A 17734-nucleotide genomic window follows, 5' to 3' on the forward strand; every position below is an offset into this window, starting at 1 on the left:
TTTACTCAAAGCCCCTTTACTCAGATGAATGCTTCATGAAGTCAAACAGTGATAAATAAGAGAAATCAATTCTACGTTATTTTCATTGGTTACATACATATACATCTGCATGTTTGTTTCAGGCTGTAGTTAGGACATTGTTGATAGCATAGTCTGTTTTTTCATTTCCTTTTTAAAGTTCTGCTCTAGAAGCAGAGCTGCTGTGGCTCACTTCAGGTGAAAACTGAACAGGAGGTTCCCTAGTAGAACTAATAGAAGTTGGTCAGCTTGCTCTAACTTTCTGAGTGAAACATTTGTTGTGCCTTCCCTGTCTAGGTGCAGATGTGTGAACTCCAGAAATACTATTTTAATGCAAACTATCAGAACTTTGCTGACATGTGAAATCAAAAGTCAAATGAGGCTTTTATTCAGACGGCATTAAAGTCAGTCAACAGTTGTAGCCAAAAATACTTTCCTCAAGACACAGATGTCAAGAGGCTCAAGACCAGGTGAATTACTGCATGATTTGGAAATTGTACCACCCCTAACAGGGAGATCCTGCAGTGTATAATGAAGGCAGGTAAAGATAATCATCTGGGAAGATTTTCCTGGCCTGCATGGTCAGGAATGTGCTGAAGAACATTTTCACTCTGCTAAACATCTTGCTGTGGTTTGGTTATTGGTTGTGTCAGAGTGAAAAGAAACTACAATACAGACAAGGAATATTTGAATAATAAGTGGCATTAAAGTGATACCCTGAATAAAAAAACATGGGTAAACTTTATTGTAGTACATTGATTACATGTAAAATATACCAGAAATAATGGTAAATTAAAAGAAATCAAAGTGTAGTTAGTTTACTTTTTGGGTCATTTTTCTGTTCCTCTTTTTGCCAGTAGGTGGCGGTAACGCAGCACAACGTTACTTGTCAACACTCAAATAGAAGAAGAACAAGTGATTTGTTATTGTCTTTAGGACTAGTGAGTGTGCTCTGTGGTGCTCTCTCTCTCTGCAAAACAAACCGGAAGGGAGGAGGATCTGTCTGCCTGTCTGTCGTCTTACTGTCTGACTGTGTGTGGCGTCGTGCTTAGGGAGGGAGACAGGCAGAGCCGGTTTTCGTTATGGGAGTCCGCTAACAAGGAAGAACGACGACTAAAGTTTCAAGCGAAACAGAAGAAAAGTGCAGCAGTCCCGCTGGCTCGTTTAGCTAGTTTATTGGTATTTAAACGGGACTTCGATATGACATTTGTCAAGTTAATTCTTATGTTTTGCTGCCTACGGGATATTAGAGGTAAGTTTTCCACTGGCTGTCAGAAAGGAAAGCGTTCAGTGATAGCGCTAATCGGATTATGAAGTTGAACTCTGCTAGAGAACTTGTTAGCTAGCTGGCTAACGTTTGCTGGTTCTAACTTATCTAACCTATTTGCACAGTTATTGGTTCTAACTAGAGTTTACAAGTAACTCAAAATCAGATTACTGCTGGTATGCTATCAAATAATTTACCAGCGTTTAATACATTTAATTTCTTGGTCAATGACATCCATGCTACCTACACTTCAGAAGCAAAAGTTATTCGTTGATCAATCAATGAAATAATCTGGAACTACAAGAACATTTTCAAAACTAGATTCCAGATACCACACTGCTCGTAAATAAGTAGATTAGTAGGTGAACCAGGAAAGACATTACACTATTTACATTAGGACCATCACCATTATGACGTGTCATATAATTTAGAGTTTTATGTTTCATTTAGGGATGCACCGATACGATGCCAATACCAGTATCGGTATCGGTAAAAGTTAACCGATACCAATGCAGTTGCTTGAAAATGGTTTCACTAACTTGTCATTTCTGTTCAACTAATATTTAAGTTTTGTGATGATTTCCATTCATATATTGTACTGTTTATCTACCTCACAGTCTTTTCCTGTGCAGAGAAGAAAAGAAAATATGTATTCCAAATCATTGCCTTTTATGTATGGTAGAAGTATCGGTATTGGTAATCGGTATCAGCGAGTACTCAGATCCAAGTATCGGTATCGGTTTGGGAAAAAGTGGTATCGTTGCATCCCTAGTTTCATTGATCTACATTAGTATTGTCCAATTGTGCAAAAACGTTCACGTAACTCCGTAAATTAACATAGATTTCTTCCAGAAATTAATACAGGAACTTAAATATATCAAGTTTTACTTTTCCACATTTATTTTACTGTCAAGCAATGAGGCTGGGCCCTTTTAGTATTACAGAAATGTAAACAACACTTATCAGCGTGTGAAACCCATTGGGGTTTATACACCAATAACTCAGAACCAGTATTATATTGTTTAGTTGATAATCTGACATGTAGAAAACTATTATATGTCTGTGGAACAATCTGGGTATAAACAAACCAAGTTGATTTTCCATTTAAAGCCTGTTGTTGAGTAGGCTCTCGTCATGAGGATGTCCAGAACTCTGCATAACAGCAGAACTGGCGTTTTTAAAAAATGTCCTTTTCATGATTTATTTGTTTTACCGCTTAAGTGCAAAAATCACATTACATGCTCCTATTAATTAGTAACATTCTTAACAGTAGCCCTAATTATAATAACTTTACAGGTCTGCATTTTAAGTGCTTTGTTGATTTAGGTGAAATAACTCTGTGGTTCTGGATTCTCCCAGCTTCTTAGGTGGCAGGGTTTAGTTTTACTCCTTTCCTGGCTTATTGTTGTTTTGTTCTCTCATCTTCATGCCTTTCTTTTTGTTTCTTAGGCTGGCTGTAGCTTCCTTTTTTTACATTTTTCTAAGGAAGTATTAAATGGGATGATCGGGGTACTTTCTGTTTGCATTCATGAACAAGTTGCTGCTAGCCTGGTACAGCCTCTCCCTGTTTGGGGAGTCATAACTCCCACTACACGGAAGTTCAAACTCCTGAACACAATCATGTGATTTGAGCATAGAAGCATTTGGATTCAGATTTTTTTTTTTTTACTATCTTTAGAGTTTGTACCGTCTCCTTTAACTGAAACTTTAGAAAAAGTTTAATCTAAAACTAGGTCTGACACAATTACTTATCAATCATTTGACCTGAATTATTGCAGCTAGTCATGACCTTATCCCCATAATTGTGTAAATGTGTTCCCTCCCTTTTAGTAGAGTAGGTTTGTGAAGTTGGCTTGTAAAAAATAACTGCAAATTGTTTCCCAGCATTTGCTTTTTTAACAATAAATGAGTTTTGTTATGCATGTTCTCTGCAGAACACATTTTAAATGATATACATAATCATATTCCTGTTGAACTTTATAAATAATAATTATTCTACAAAAGCCTCATGCACATTGCTAATAAATTAGTTTCCCTCCGTTACAGTAAAACACCCCAAAAAAGACAGAACAGTTATTTACAGACAATTAAATGTTTTTGGATAACATATAATTGTCTGCTTATTTTTCATTAACATTACAACCTTAGATACAGCACAGATTTAGCTTGTTTAGTAGCATTCAGTGTTTTATTTACAAGATTTGCAACTATTTCATTCATTTAGCTACCACAGTGATGTGATTTACTCTGAAAACGTGTCACCTGATGAGCATCGCATGCTCCTCAGTTTGGCTTTAAACTGAGTTTTTTTTTGTGTGTCTTTGTTAAAAGAACAAAGACAACAGTTGCCTGGATTACCATGAGTGGTCCGTGGCATTAAGCTGAATAAGCCTGTTACTGGATGTTCAGGGAGCCGTTGCTTGTAAAGTTGCTGGTCATTGTTGCACATTGTTCCTTTCCATGTGCATTTTTATTAGGAAACTGTAAAATCTCCCTAAATCGGAAAGCTCAGTTAGAAACCATGTTTTGGGGTTTGTTGAATAATAATAGTTGCTTCCCTAAACTAAACTGAACTGAATTGTCTTTCAGGCCAGTTTGGAAACCCTTTAAACAAATACATTCGCCATTATGAGGGGTTGTCATATGACACAGAGACTCTGCATAACAGTCATCAGAGAGCCAAGAGGGCACTTTCTCCACAGGACAGGATGGTGCACCTGGACTTCCACGCACACGGAAGGTCAGTAAACACACGTGCTTTTCCTCATTGGTTTACTCGGTCTTTCTGCCTTGCAACAAATCCGCTTAATTCATTACTGGAATTGGCGTCTTGACTTTATAAACACCAGAGCCCCCGGATAAAGACGGGGTTTTACGCCAAACACAGTAGTCTCTGGGTGGCAGTGACAGTTGTTTTTGTTAAGCAAAACTAATAATTTCACATATGTGATAATCAAGATTGTTTCATTTGTACTTGACTGTAAAAAAACGAAACTAGTTAGAAATCTGTTTTCTGCATTAAGTGGGTTTTCAGACTGGACTTACAGGTGTTGGGCGAGGTACTCTGCAATCATCGTTCCCTGAGGGCCACAGTAGCTACACTTTTGTAATTTAACACTAAAAAGACTAAACTGGCCACATTCTTGCAAGCTTTAGTCACATCTCTCTGATGTTGCAAACATTGACCGCACACAGCTTTATTTCCGTAGATCCTTTGCAAATATTTAACTTTAAAGCAGCATTTACTGACATTTCTTCCTTTCTCCTAAATCTAGTTCATTAAATCTGAAACTAGTCACTTTATGAATTCCTAATATAGTTTTAAATGTGCTCAGTGTGCTAAAATAAGCAGTTTTAGGCTTAAACAGTATTTATGTAGGGCTATTTTGACTTCTAAGATTTTGTGATTGAAGTGTTTGCTAATGTAACCCTTTCAGCACCATTGATGCTCAACAGGAACATGACCCTTTCTCAGGGTTGAACCTAGTTAAAGGTTAGGTAGTTAGTTAAAGGAGGAGACTGGCTTTAGAGACAAATTCATGCTGGTCAGCGATCTCTCTGTGTTATAATAGTCCCTTATGACCAGTTTCTCTCTGGGCAAAAGGCTCCAGCTGATGAGTTTTGTACAAGTGTTTCTTTTCCTGTAGTCAAATGTTAGTGCGAACAGTTTTCTCACTAATTTAGCTGTGCATGTGCAGAAGATATCAATAACTGTTATTTTTAAATAAATTGTTTGTTGTTTAAGCAGTGCTGTGTCTGCTGGACTGAATCAGGCTGCTACTGGTGCAGAACGTGGCAGCCAGATTTTTGACAGAAAATAGGGAAGGGTAGTATATTACTCCTGTGCTGGCTTCTCTGCACTGTCTCCTTGGGATGGGTAGATGAGACCTCGTGAAGCGTTTCGGCACATTACCCAAACTGTATCAATACTGTGTCAGCACTGTGTCACTTGTCTACTGACCCCTGCTGGATCATAAACATCATTGCAGGCAGACCTAATAGCAAGACTCTCTACTGACGTCCCGCTGTGCCGTTTACACAACGTGGGCCGGTCCGATCTGCACCCCCAAACCCACCTCCTGCTCTGACCGCCGGTGGGACAGCCAAATTTCCGCATGCATTTTCCATGCATTTCTCTGATGTCTCAGCATTCTTTTATTAATGTATGAAAGATCAGTTGAACAAAAGCAACATTTAACCTGCAGAAAATATTATGAATGATTTAAAAAGAATCACTTAGAAACAAAGTTCAGGAACAGAGGAACAGGGTGAAACAAGGATACAGATGACGCATCAGTGTTGCTCGACCCATCACTACTGTCTCCCAATGTGTTACTAGGAAAAATGTAAGATTTTCTTATATATTTTTAGTTCACTACAGGGTAGCTCTCCTCCATATCTGGCTGAATTGCTACATACTGCTCAGCTGAGTGGGAGTTGTTAGTCATTGGTCGCTCCAAGCACATGTTTAGGGAGGGTGGAGCCTTTTCAGTGATGGTACCAACTTTTAGGAATGAGTTGTTGCTTGTTGTTAAACAGGCACCATCATTGCAGGCATTTTACTCATTCACTGCTATTGACGACTAAAGTCGTCATTTGCATTCTTTTTCTGTGTGGGCATCGGAACGAGCCCCCGTACCGTGAGAACAAACATCTCAGCTCTAAAGCCGATATTCATCCGCATATGTCACACGTGACGTGATCAGGAAGCAGAAAATCCATGTGTTAGGAGATTGTTTTGGGCCGCTGCTGTAAAAAAAGTGAGGCGCAAACCGGAAAAGCTTCTGCCGATCACAATTCAACAACATTGATCAAAATGTCCGGTTTTTCATCCAGGAGCGGGGATCGAGTTATGGGGCTAGATATCTTTCAGGGAAAGATCCAGTTTCTGCCTATATTACAATATTTATGGACTCTCAGCGTAGCAGGATTCTGTTGAGCGTTGGTGCGCCCGCTGCGTCCGGCGCACGATGCATTCTCAGGGTGGCACAACAAAACATTATTATTAACACATGATCGTTCATATCTGTTTATATCCTCTGGTACTCTGTCTTTTAATCATTCCTGACGCACTCCACTCATCGTGTGCTGCGGTGATTTCACTTCACTGATGCAGCATCGAAACGCGCACTCCACTTTGCGGTCAGGAGTTCCCTTTGATCTGCTCAAAAGTAACTGATGAGGTGAAAAAGTAAGAAGAATCCAGGCAACAGTTTTTCTGGAGAGTTTAGAGGAGATGCAGGAAAATGAGAGACAGACAGGACAGGAAAATAGTTAAATAAAAACAAGAAAACAAAGCTTGAAAGTAAAATGTAGGTAGATTTATCTCCACTACACGTTTTTGGCTGTATAAAACATCACATTATACACATGTAATATTTATACATCTGATACAATTCAGATCACCTTCAAAACTTAAGTCACACACCCAGGGCCGTTTCAAGGCATTTTGGGGGCCAAGGCAAAACAGAACCCCCTCTAACCCTAACCTGTACATAATAGACATGCCACCATGATATCGTTAGCACCAGCAATTAAATGTTATTACCATTTCCAATGCAAATGCAATGTTAATGAAATGCATTATACAGTATTTTACTGGATATATTTATGTGTTATTTTGACTAAGATGAGTGTTATTAATACAAACCTAAAATGTTACTGAAATGTAGGTCAAATATTTAAAAATATTTGTAACTATAAATATCAGATGGGAAAAAGGAACTAAACACCAATCTAATGCATATTATTGAGCCTATTATAATATTTTGCCTTTAAAAAATGTGAGGCAGTTAAATGCATAGAGTATGCTTGTGCTGGTGCATGGTCAGGATGGTACCACCTCTGGTTCAATTTGAGCCAGGAAAAACCCTGATTTTGACAGGCTATTGTTTTATGTACTGCTCAGTGGCTTCTGTGAAGACAGTGGAAGGCACTGTTTAAATAAAATCTGACTGATTGAAAAAAAAACTCGTATAGGCATGTATTACACTTCAATAAGGGGTAAATAAGAGTCATTTGAATCCTAACTGTTGTGAAATGACAACATCCTGTAGCGCACTAGTATGTTTGCACATCTGGAGGACAGAGCTGGGCGATATGGCCTAAAATCAATATCACGATATTTTGAGGATTTCACCTCGATAACGATAAATGGAGGATAACTACAGGTATGCGCAGAAACAAAAGTTGTCCACTAGATGGGACTGTCACGTGTATTACTTTGAGTCACATTTGAATGTGACTCAAGGTGGTACAGCTTCTTAAAGGGACATGAATGTTGCCGACTTACACACATCCTTTCATTTTTTTTTTATTATCAATTTTTCCCATGTCAGTACATTTATCTCGATAAGAGTCAGAAATTTCGATAACGATACACTTTCAATTTATTGCCCAGCCCTACTGGAAGACACCAATTGTTACCTTTATTGTCATGTTTTATTAAGAATGGAAGCATATTTTTACATCACACATCATAAATTCTACATTTAATCACAACAATGTTCCAAATTATTTGAAGGATTATAATATTAGGTTTTCCTTTTTACTTAGTTCATACAGCAAGTCGTTTACTTCTGCTTTATATATATATATATATATATATATATATATATATATATATATATATATATATATATATATATGCTATTTCCTGTGTTTGAATGTAGAAACCGTAATCATCGCTTCACCAGCCAGAAAAACACAAACACCTTTACATTTTAGACTTTTTTTTTCATTTGTTTACATGCTCAGACAAAAGCTTTTGTAACAGAGTTGATGTTTTATCATCCGTTATGTACCTCAGTGTGTCGTTCCGGTCAGTTGTGTTGCTGATAACAGCCTGTAACAGAATCTGTACCACAACCTGTCTGTGCGGATTTGATCAACGCTGTGATAACGATGAGGCAGCAAATCAAAATAGTTGCGGTCTGACTCATGAGTATAATAACAAAAGTGAAGGGAATCTCCTCTTATTGCAATGTTGGCTGGTTTAGAGGTTGGTTTGTTCATGAAAACTTAGGCCTAGTCCACACGTAGCCGGGTTTTTTTAAAAAACGAATATCCGCCCCTCCAGAAACTTGCATCCACACCACCTCGTTTTAAAAAAAAAACTCTGTCCACACATACCCGAATAAATACGTTGTTAAGGACATGCCAGACCTGCAGGCGGCAGTACTTCCCCCCCGTTCTTAACCTCGTCCTTCGTCTGTGGTCTTCCGCAAGGAGCAGTAATTCCGCTTGCAAAAACAAACAAGCAAAAAGCGCTTGAACAATTGATAAAGCGAGCGCAGCTCTGAGGGCATCCATGCTGTCGGCTAGTGTAAACACACGTCGCACACGGGATGTCAGCATTTTTTTGTAGCCGAAAGTGACGTTGTGGACCTTAAAACCCTGTTCAAAAACATTTAGGCAGCAAGAAACACAAATTCACAAACAAAACTGGTGAACTCCTTTCAAAACTGATGTGAAAGTACAGAATCGAAAAAGAAATGCAACATATTTAGGTCGTTTGGTATTGCCGTAGTATGATGACGTCATCGTCAGGCGCAGTACCCGGAACACACCCTGAAACTACAGCACCATAAAACTACAAATGGCATTGCATTCTCGATGGAATTAACTGAAGGACCATCAAATTCTGATGCGTCACGCTGAGGTTGCATGCTTTCTGCAACAGGTAACAACATTTACCATAATGTATTTTTAAACTAGCGACAGTCACAGCGAGATGGTGTAAAACTACCCTGAAATGTATGTATGTACTGCCCCCTAGCGCCAGAAAACTACACACTGTCACTTTAAATAAGATGCACTAAAATGCCTAAATAATAAATGCACACGTCTACAACACCATTAGGCACTCGTTTATGCAGTTCACCAGGTTGGTTAGAGGGTGACTAACTCTAAGCAATAAACAAAACATGCTCATTATTTTCTCTTTTTCAAATATAGAATATATTCTTTGTTGACCCAGTTTGAGCAGTAAAGTAATTTAACCCTCCCCTAGGGATGCACCGATGGATCGGCATTTGATCGTAATCGGCCGATAGCGCCCCTATCGGTTTTGATCAGAGTTTTCAAAATAGATCAAAGCAGACCGATCAGGTAAGGTTGTCACGGTAACCAGTGTAGCGGTAAACCCCGGTAAAAAAAAAAAAGTTGACAATAATAATAACCGTCTTGTTTTTTTAAAAAACTATATCATCTTGGTGGGTTTACCGTGGCTGTGGTGTAGGCGCGGTGACCCTTACCAGCCACCGTATCATCTGCTGAAGTTGCAGGACCGGCGGCACATGTGCGCTTTGCTGTTTACAACCAAAACTTTCTTGAAGCTAAAGCTGAAATAATGGCCAAAGGAGGAGACGGCAGCGCTCAGGAGGACATTTTTTATCCCTCAAAGAAGACAAAGTGGGAAGTATGGGCATCTTTTGGATATTTGAAGAATGCCGAGGGACAGCTGATAGAAGACTGCTATCCTGTTTGCAGCACATGCAGAAAAAGTGTCTGTGAAAGGCAGCAACGCTTCAAATCTCATGACACATCTGCGTGACCATCACCCACAACTCTGCAGTCAACGCAAGGCACGTTAACGTTAGCGTTTTTAGCTAAAATGCGTGATCCGAGGATTTAGGTTGAGGGAGAATGCAACGAGTCGCTATATAAAGCAGCCGCAGCGCCGCTACCTGCATATAAACCGTGTCGCGGACACCCCCATGTTGAAATGACGCTATGCATTACGGGGCTCCCAGGGGCAGATAAGAGTTGGTCTCTCTCCAAGAATAATTATGAATTTAACAATGATTACTGCCTGATGACATTTCCCCAAATCTGCAAAGCTCACTGGAAGGACACAAACTGAGGACAGTATTTTCCTGATATAGGGTTTATTACTCAAGTAAGGGTAAAAAAGTATCTGATTAGAAGGCTACTTGAGTACTGAGTATCATCTGAACTAATATTTTTAAAATGATGACATCAAACAGACAACATAAGAAGTTATGGGCGAATATTGGTATTTTAAAGACTAAATGGAAAAAATGTAAACAAATAAACAACATAATTACAAAATAACATATTTTAGGCCAAATTTAGACACAAACTGAGGACAATATTTCCTGACATACAGGGTTTATTTAATTGTGTGAAAATGTAGCACGTTTAAAAAAAATACCGCGATAATGCCAATAACCATGGTAATTTTGGTCACAATAACCGTGAGGTTAAATTTTCACACCGTGACAACCCTAATACAGACCATTTTAGATTAGGTTGCATTTCCTTTATTCCCAGATTATGTCGTTTGTAGCACTCATTATAATGTTGTAGAAAATTTCTGGCAAATCCACGTGATCGGTATCGGTGATCAGCATTCTTTGATATCGGTATCGGTGATCGGCAACAAAAAACCTGATCGGTGCATCCCTACCCTCCCGCATTGTAAATGGGGTGTATTTTTTATTTTAATATTTTTTAAGGGGTGGATCATTTCACCCCTGCTATGGTGTAAACTTTAAACCCTGTTAAACCACCCCCTGTCCTGGCGGGGTCACCTGATAGGAAAACTGAAGGGTTAAAGAAATCAACTAAAAGATAGCATCATTTCCTGTTTGCTTTTACTGGTGAGTGCAAACAATGACAGTCTTCCCTTTGTGGAAACTCAGAGTAGGCTATTTAGCAGCATAGCTGCTTGTTGTAACAAGTGAAAAGCCTTGCTGTTTAATTCTATATCACATGAATACGGGTCACATGACGGGACAAGACCGGCCAGGGGGGTGTGGTGCGATAACAGGCAGGAGATCTGTACTCCAAACAGTGGATCATGTTTCATTGTTCCTAGTGTTGAGGCTGTTTAATACTTTTCATCATTTTCTTTTTCTCTTTGCTTCAGTTGCAATGATGCTGTGCCTGAAAAAAGATTGCTGTGCCACTTTTAAACGTTTCAGCTTTGTTCTAGAAACATGAACATTAAAGACGTCCTTCACTTGTATTTGTAACACGTTTGCAGCGGTCTCTAGTAGGAACAAATGCTTTGTGAGTTGTACTCTGGGTCAGAAATCGGCCGGAGGAGAAAGCAGCTTCAGACGAAAGGATAAGGAGTCTTATTTGCTGATATTTGGACATCTCGCCCCGATTGAATAACAGCAACGCAACTCTACCACTGACTTTGTTTGCTTTGCAACGTTGATGTTTTATCTCCACAAAAAACACAGGAGGAGGAGCTTCTGCCGTGTGGTGAAGTTGCTAATGCTAACGGTTAGCTTCCACTAGCCGAGACGTTTTCTGCCGTTTCCTGGATACCAAAACAAAAACAACAACAACAACAACCTTCCCCGTCATGAGTCTAGATGGATAAGTCCATGAATGTTTAGTGACAGTGTGACGTAGATCTGTCAGGATTTTCAAATCCTGGAGTTTCACAGTCTATTTTCTATCAGGAGATTTCTATAGCAGGAGATGGGTGTAGAAGACTACCGTAAATCCTCTAATATTGGCCTGTATTCAATTAACTGCCGGGTATCATATTTTGGCCGGTGTCAGAGTCGGTGGAGGTGAATAATGGCCGTTTTTTTTATTGTGGCCGGGTGGAATGTGGTAACAAGCAAGTACGGGGGGCGGTTGTGTCATCCGTCTCACTTTTGATTTGCCAGTGATAGACCGCGAGGGTAACTTTAACCGTGCAGAGACGAAGAGGAGGTGAAAATTTGATATCAAGTTCAAAGAGAACGTGCTGATTATGCTGCAGAACACTCTGGGGAGCAGTAGCAGGGGTTGTATGAACTAGTCACTAGTCGACTTCACCGCTCTATAGTGACTTTTTATGCCTGTCATCGACTAGTGACCCGCAAGATGCATAGTGCATAGTTACATAGTGCTTTTTTCTACTCATCCTTCACTCATTGTCTCCTTTAACACATCAGACTGGACTTGTTCATTAGTTATGATATCACTGAACCCTCATCAGGTGTATCATATTCTGTTTTTGTATCAAAGATATTTTATGAAGTCTGAGCTCACAGAGAGGAGCCAGTTGAGGTGGCTTGGATCTGGTTTGGATGCTTCCTGGATGCCTCCCTGGTGATGTTTTTTGGGCACGTCCAACTGGGAGAAGACCCAAGAAAAGATCCAGGACACGCTGGAGGGACTATGTATCTCGGCTGGCCAGGGAACACCTTGGGATTCCCTCGGAGGAGCTGGCCCAAGTGGCTGGGAAGAGGGAAGTCAGAGCCTCTCTGCTCAGGCTACTTCCTCCGCGACCCGATCCCGGATAAGCGGACGACAATGAGTGGAGCTCATCTAGATATATATTCTCTGCACAAATTTAAGTAGAAAAATAAACATTTCACATTCATTTTAAATAAATAAATATAACAAAAAACAATGTCCAAAAAACATGAAAATGGAACAGCGCATAAGATGTCAGTCTGAGTCACACAGCTGAGTCATGTGGTGTAAACTCATGTGATTTCTTAAGTCTTCTGGCGAGCGGAGAGTCTTTTGGTCATTTCAAGCATTATGTCTTTTCAAGTTTCTGAGAAGCTCGTGGCTCAAGTGGGCCTCATGTGTTTGGTGATTTTTTTGTAATTTTCTTAGACATCACTCCTCCACCTAGACTGATACAGAAAAACAAAAATGATTGTGTCTGAGCTGAAGTGTTCGCATTTTCTCCTGATGCACTTACTTGCTGAGCCTAGCAGCTCTGAGCACAAGCAGAGTGTTAAACCTCAGTAAAAAAAAAAAGAAAAAAAAACGTCTTTCTTTTTCTGCTAAATTCATCATCTCGTCTCAGGCTACCCAATGTTCTGTTGTTCAAAGTGAAACTCTGAGGTTTTTGGTGTGAAACCGTTAAAAGTTTCTTTAATTTCTTTTGCAGTGCTGGTACAAAAATGCTTTTGATGTTCAGTGTTTATTCTGGGTGCTAACCGTTTTTTTTCTATTTTTTTCTTTAGGCATTTTAACTTGCGCCTGAGCAGAGATACAAGCCTGTTTTCTCCAGATCTCATAATTGACGTGTCGGGAGAGGAGACGCCCACTGACACATCTCATATTTACAGTGGAGAACTTTTTGGTAAGAACAGCTGTTTCCTCTCCATTTCAAAGAGAAGTCTGCACCTTCCCTTTTTATTGTGTGGACGCTGCGTTGTCTGTTGGGTGATGTCTTGGTCTCTGTGGTATATTTACATGTGAGAAGTGTAAATAGTGATTTGAACAGTATGTCATGAATCAAATCATACAGAACTTCCTGTTACCTTTCCTTCTATTTTTTCCTCTGCTTTTGCTTCCTTCCTGTCTGAACACTTTCCTGCTGCACGTCTTCAGTATAGTTCAAACAAATCTGAGACAAAACTGGGTTTTTTAATGCTGTTTAACCAGCAGAGTGTGAACAGATGGGTGTATTTTATTATGTTTATTGTAGATGAAGAACTACCGAAGTACCAATATACTACTGCATGTCCTGTTTTAATGTTCCTCAGGTGAAAAGGGCACACTGACACATGGCTCTGTGGTTGATGGACGCTTTGAGGGCTTCATTAAAACTCATCAAGGAACTTATTATGTAGAACCCTCAGAGAGGTACATGGAGGACAAGAATGTACCGTTCCACTCAGTCATCTATCATGAAGACGACATCCGTAAGTACACTTATAGCTAAAATAGCAAATCTGCAAACAAGTTAGCATTTAAACACAAACATGGTCACAGAACACCCCTCCCTCCCGTCGGGTATCATCCCTGGGCCATGTGCAGGATACTGGAACCCATGTTTCCAGAGCACAAAACACCAGTTGCCGTTTTCTAGGTCCAGGCGTCTTTGTTTTTTTTTTGTCCATGACTTCAAATTGTGTTTTATCTTTTTGGGACTCTGGTAGTTTGTCCTAACATTTAAGTGGTAGCAGCCGACTGATTCTCCTGAGATATTATTGAGCGGAGAACCTCTCATACCAGTAATGTTGTTAAATACGTGAGTGTGTAATGAGTGGAGGACCCAGGGAAGTGCAGTAGTTTGGCGAGACCTACAACTGGATGGTTCAATTGTTGATTTTGGTCCGAGTCGTGTTATTGCCTAGAGCTGAGGAAAATAATCACATAATCGATGCATCGGGATGCGGACATAAACGATTCCGCATCATAGAAGAGTACGCCATAATCGATTATAGTGGAATGTAGTTTTGTTTTTTTTAACTGCGGCACCAGCGCAGCATCCAAATCTGTCAGAGTGAGCGTCCTCCACATTTACCAAGTGGTTCCGCCTTAATGTGGTACCGCAGGGCTGAGCGCTAGAGTTGTAACCTGAGACCGAATCGGAACCGAATCAGCCAGACCGGTTCTGTTGGATTTGGGCCGTGAATTATGTTAATTGAGCGGGTTGTCACGCAGCCCGCTCCGCTCGCTCGCACAGCAACTGAGAGAGTTGAGCAGTAAAGTCACAGACGGAGTGTTGCGATGCCTGGAGGTCTGGTCTTGTGGAGGGGGCGGGGTCAGTGACTGTGGCTGCAGCGTCTGTCTCTTTTACTTAGGGACACAAAGTAGTTAAAAGGAGAGAGAAATAGAAGATAGAAGTTCTTGTTACTTAATTCTTTTGTTTCATGATGATAAACTGATGTTAAATTCAGCTTAAAGAGAAGCTGGGAGGAAGCTTTGGTTCATTTTAAGTTACAGGAGGTCTTGTCTCCTATCTGCTCCTCCAGAGACAGCATGGACATGAAGGTTACATGGTGAGGGTCACACAGGACAGGCTAGTGGAAAGGTTTTTAGTTAGCTGGTTAGTGAAGGAGATCCATCAGCTGGGTAATTTACTCCTAATCCAGCCCACAGCCTTCTGCTGGTGTTATTATCAGAAAGAATAAAACACACATTTTAAATATTATTGGAAGTGTAGAATTAGTTTTATGTTTTATTATTTTCTGCATCAAACAGAACTTGATTCATTCTCCAACATTTCAGAAACGAACCACTGGGTTCAAATAAAATAACAAACTAAGTCAAACATATCATTTGGTGTTATTTCTTACAGCCTTGAACTGTGGCATAAATATTTGACTAAAGCTGCTCAGAGACATTAAACATTCATATATGAACCCATTTTGTATTTTATTATTACATTATGTGTCCTGTAGGTTTTCAGTATTTTTTCAGATTTTGTGAGTTTTTGCAAAACATGTTTTTCTCAGCCTGAGGTGTGGCTTTTGAATGAGGAAACAGATTGTTTTACTTTGTTAAATCTTAAATGTTTAAAATGCTTTGTCCTAACCTGTTGTGAATGGAGAGCTTTTGAGGGATGGCAAGTTGTGTCAATTTCGTTTTTGATAAAAAATGAATAAATAAATAAAAAGCAATTATCTGGCATCTTCTATTTATCAGTGAAATCGTAATCGAATGGGGGGACAAGTGAAGATTCACACCTCTATTATTGGTGAAGGTTTTTAGACAAATGCAGCCAGCCGATTCCTGATCAGAAAAGCCCTTCGCTGCCAGCGTTTTTCAGCATTTTCACTTTATTTTTAAGAGTCACAGAACTTTGCGCTCTGTGATGATGTCAACGCCAAAACTACCTGTCAGGTTTAAGCACCTAAGGCACCGTATAACAACACAACACAAGGAAAGAGACACAAAAGTAAGAATTCTGTTCAAGCTCGAGGAGAATGACAGAGACAACACAGTGTGATCTCCACCTCACTGTGTGAAATCCCTCGCCACTCTGGCCTTTGGAATCCGAGCACCTCTATTTTTTTACAAGTTGGGAGCTTCCCTAGTTAGATGCCTGAAGAGCTGTTTTCCCCCCGAAAACAGCTCTCAGTCTTTAATTGTTACAAGTTTCAAACAAAGAGCATTCATTATTACACAAAGAACTTTCAGTGTCTAATCACACGATGAGTAGCAAGCAGTTGCACGAGTCAGCAACTGACAGACCAGCAGATCTATTTGGGTCACATTAGGTCAGATTTTAACACTCTTAAAGTCTCATGAGGGGACTTAACAATACAGCAACTGTTTAAGCATCAAATGGTAAAATCATTACGCATAAAACATGATAAATGAAAACTATCTTTAATTATAATAAAAGCATAAAGCATGATAAATGAAAACTATCTTTAATTATAATAAAAGCATAAAGCATGATAAATGAAAACATGAATAATTTTTCTATCACTACCAAAAACAAAGAGGAGACTCACCTCTTATATTAGGGAAAATCTGCGCTTTTCGAGCGTTATCCGTTCTTTCACAATCCGTTGTCGAATTGTGATCGGCAGAAGCTTTTCCAGTTCGTGCCTACTTTTTTTTTTTGCAGCAGCAGCGGCCCAAAAACGATCTTCTGGATTTTCTGTTTCCTGATCACGTGATATATGCGGATGAAGATCAGCTTCAGAGCTGGGTTGTTTGTTCTCACGGTGCGGGGGCTCGTTCCGACGCCCACACAGTAAAAAAACGCAAATGACGACTTTAGTCGTCAATGGCAGTGAATGGTTGGCTTTAAAATGACAACTTTTGTCATCTAATGAGTTAATTAATTATTTTTAATCTCTATATTTATAGACTAACTATGTTAAAACGTTGTTAAGAGGCATAAAAAATCTTTTAAGCCAATTTATTTCACATATTTGCTACTTTAGCTTAGAGAACTTAAAACTGAAAAATTGTCTTTTCTTACTTTAACTTTTACTGGATTTTGAGTCAGCAGATATTTGGCTTTCACAGATCTAAAGTGTGGATGTGCATATTCATATTCTAATCATGTTATGCAATGAAACTAGTCTGCTCTGATGCGTTTTCAAAGGTTACAGGAAGTGTATGTGGTTTCCACTACGGAGAGGATGTTGGTTTTGTTCATCTACTAAAACCTTATAGCATTAATGGATTATCAGACATCTGGACGAATGTAAACTGAATCAAACGGTTAATTTATGTACCCAGTGTGTTGTTCCTAAGAGTGCTTTTGTTTAATTTAGAGAAATATGTTTTTTATAGAATTAGTCTAATATTCAGCTGTGCTAAAAGTAAACTATTTTTTCAAAGGAACCTCAATGTTTTTTTTTTAGCTAAGCAAGTTTAACTTCAAAGAATCAGGCTGTTCTTAAATGACTCTTATGGATGTTTGTATTGTTTTGTTGTTTTTCTGGGATTGTTTTTTCCATTTGTACTTCTGCCCAAAATCCTAAGGCCTTTTGATTAGCAGTTGACTAAGACACCATTCACTGTGAAAACAAAGACTTCTTTTTCAGCCTCAACACCAGAAACACGTTGTCAGTGCTTGAATCTTTAATTACAGCATCTGTTTAGTCGTTTCCGTCAGCACAGAGTTGTCATTCTCACATCTCATCCCTGTCTGCCAGATTATCCCCACAAGTATGGCTCAGAAGGAGGCTGCGCTGACCACTCTGTGTTTGAGAGAATGAAGAAGTATCAGGCGTCTGCTGTTCAGGATGCAGGCAAAGTAAGTGCCAG

At 39.5% G+C, this 17734-nt stretch overlaps 1 protein-coding gene across 1 annotated transcript in view; it reads left to right on the forward strand.

Moving 5' to 3' along the window:
• Positions 1–971: 971 nt before the first annotated feature.
• adam10a (ADAM metallopeptidase domain 10a) overlaps positions 972–17734 on the forward strand; it is a 39179-nt gene continuing 22416 nt past the window's right edge. Inside the window, exons 1-5 of the mRNA XM_015952998.3 lie at positions 972–1270; positions 3875–4025; positions 13237–13355; positions 13762–13920; positions 17623–17723. Of these exons, the coding sequence (XP_015808484.3) occupies positions 1219–1270; positions 3875–4025; positions 13237–13355; positions 13762–13920; positions 17623–17723 (582 nt within the window). The 5' untranslated portion in view covers positions 972–1218. The remainder of the gene's footprint in view (positions 1271–3874; positions 4026–13236; positions 13356–13761; positions 13921–17622; positions 17724–17734) is intronic.

The sequence above is a fragment of the Nothobranchius furzeri genome, chromosome 9, assembly GCF_043380555.1.
Source record: "Nothobranchius furzeri strain GRZ-AD chromosome 9, NfurGRZ-RIMD1, whole genome shotgun sequence".
Taxonomy (NCBI): domain Eukaryota; kingdom Metazoa; phylum Chordata; class Actinopteri; order Cyprinodontiformes; family Nothobranchiidae; genus Nothobranchius; species Nothobranchius furzeri.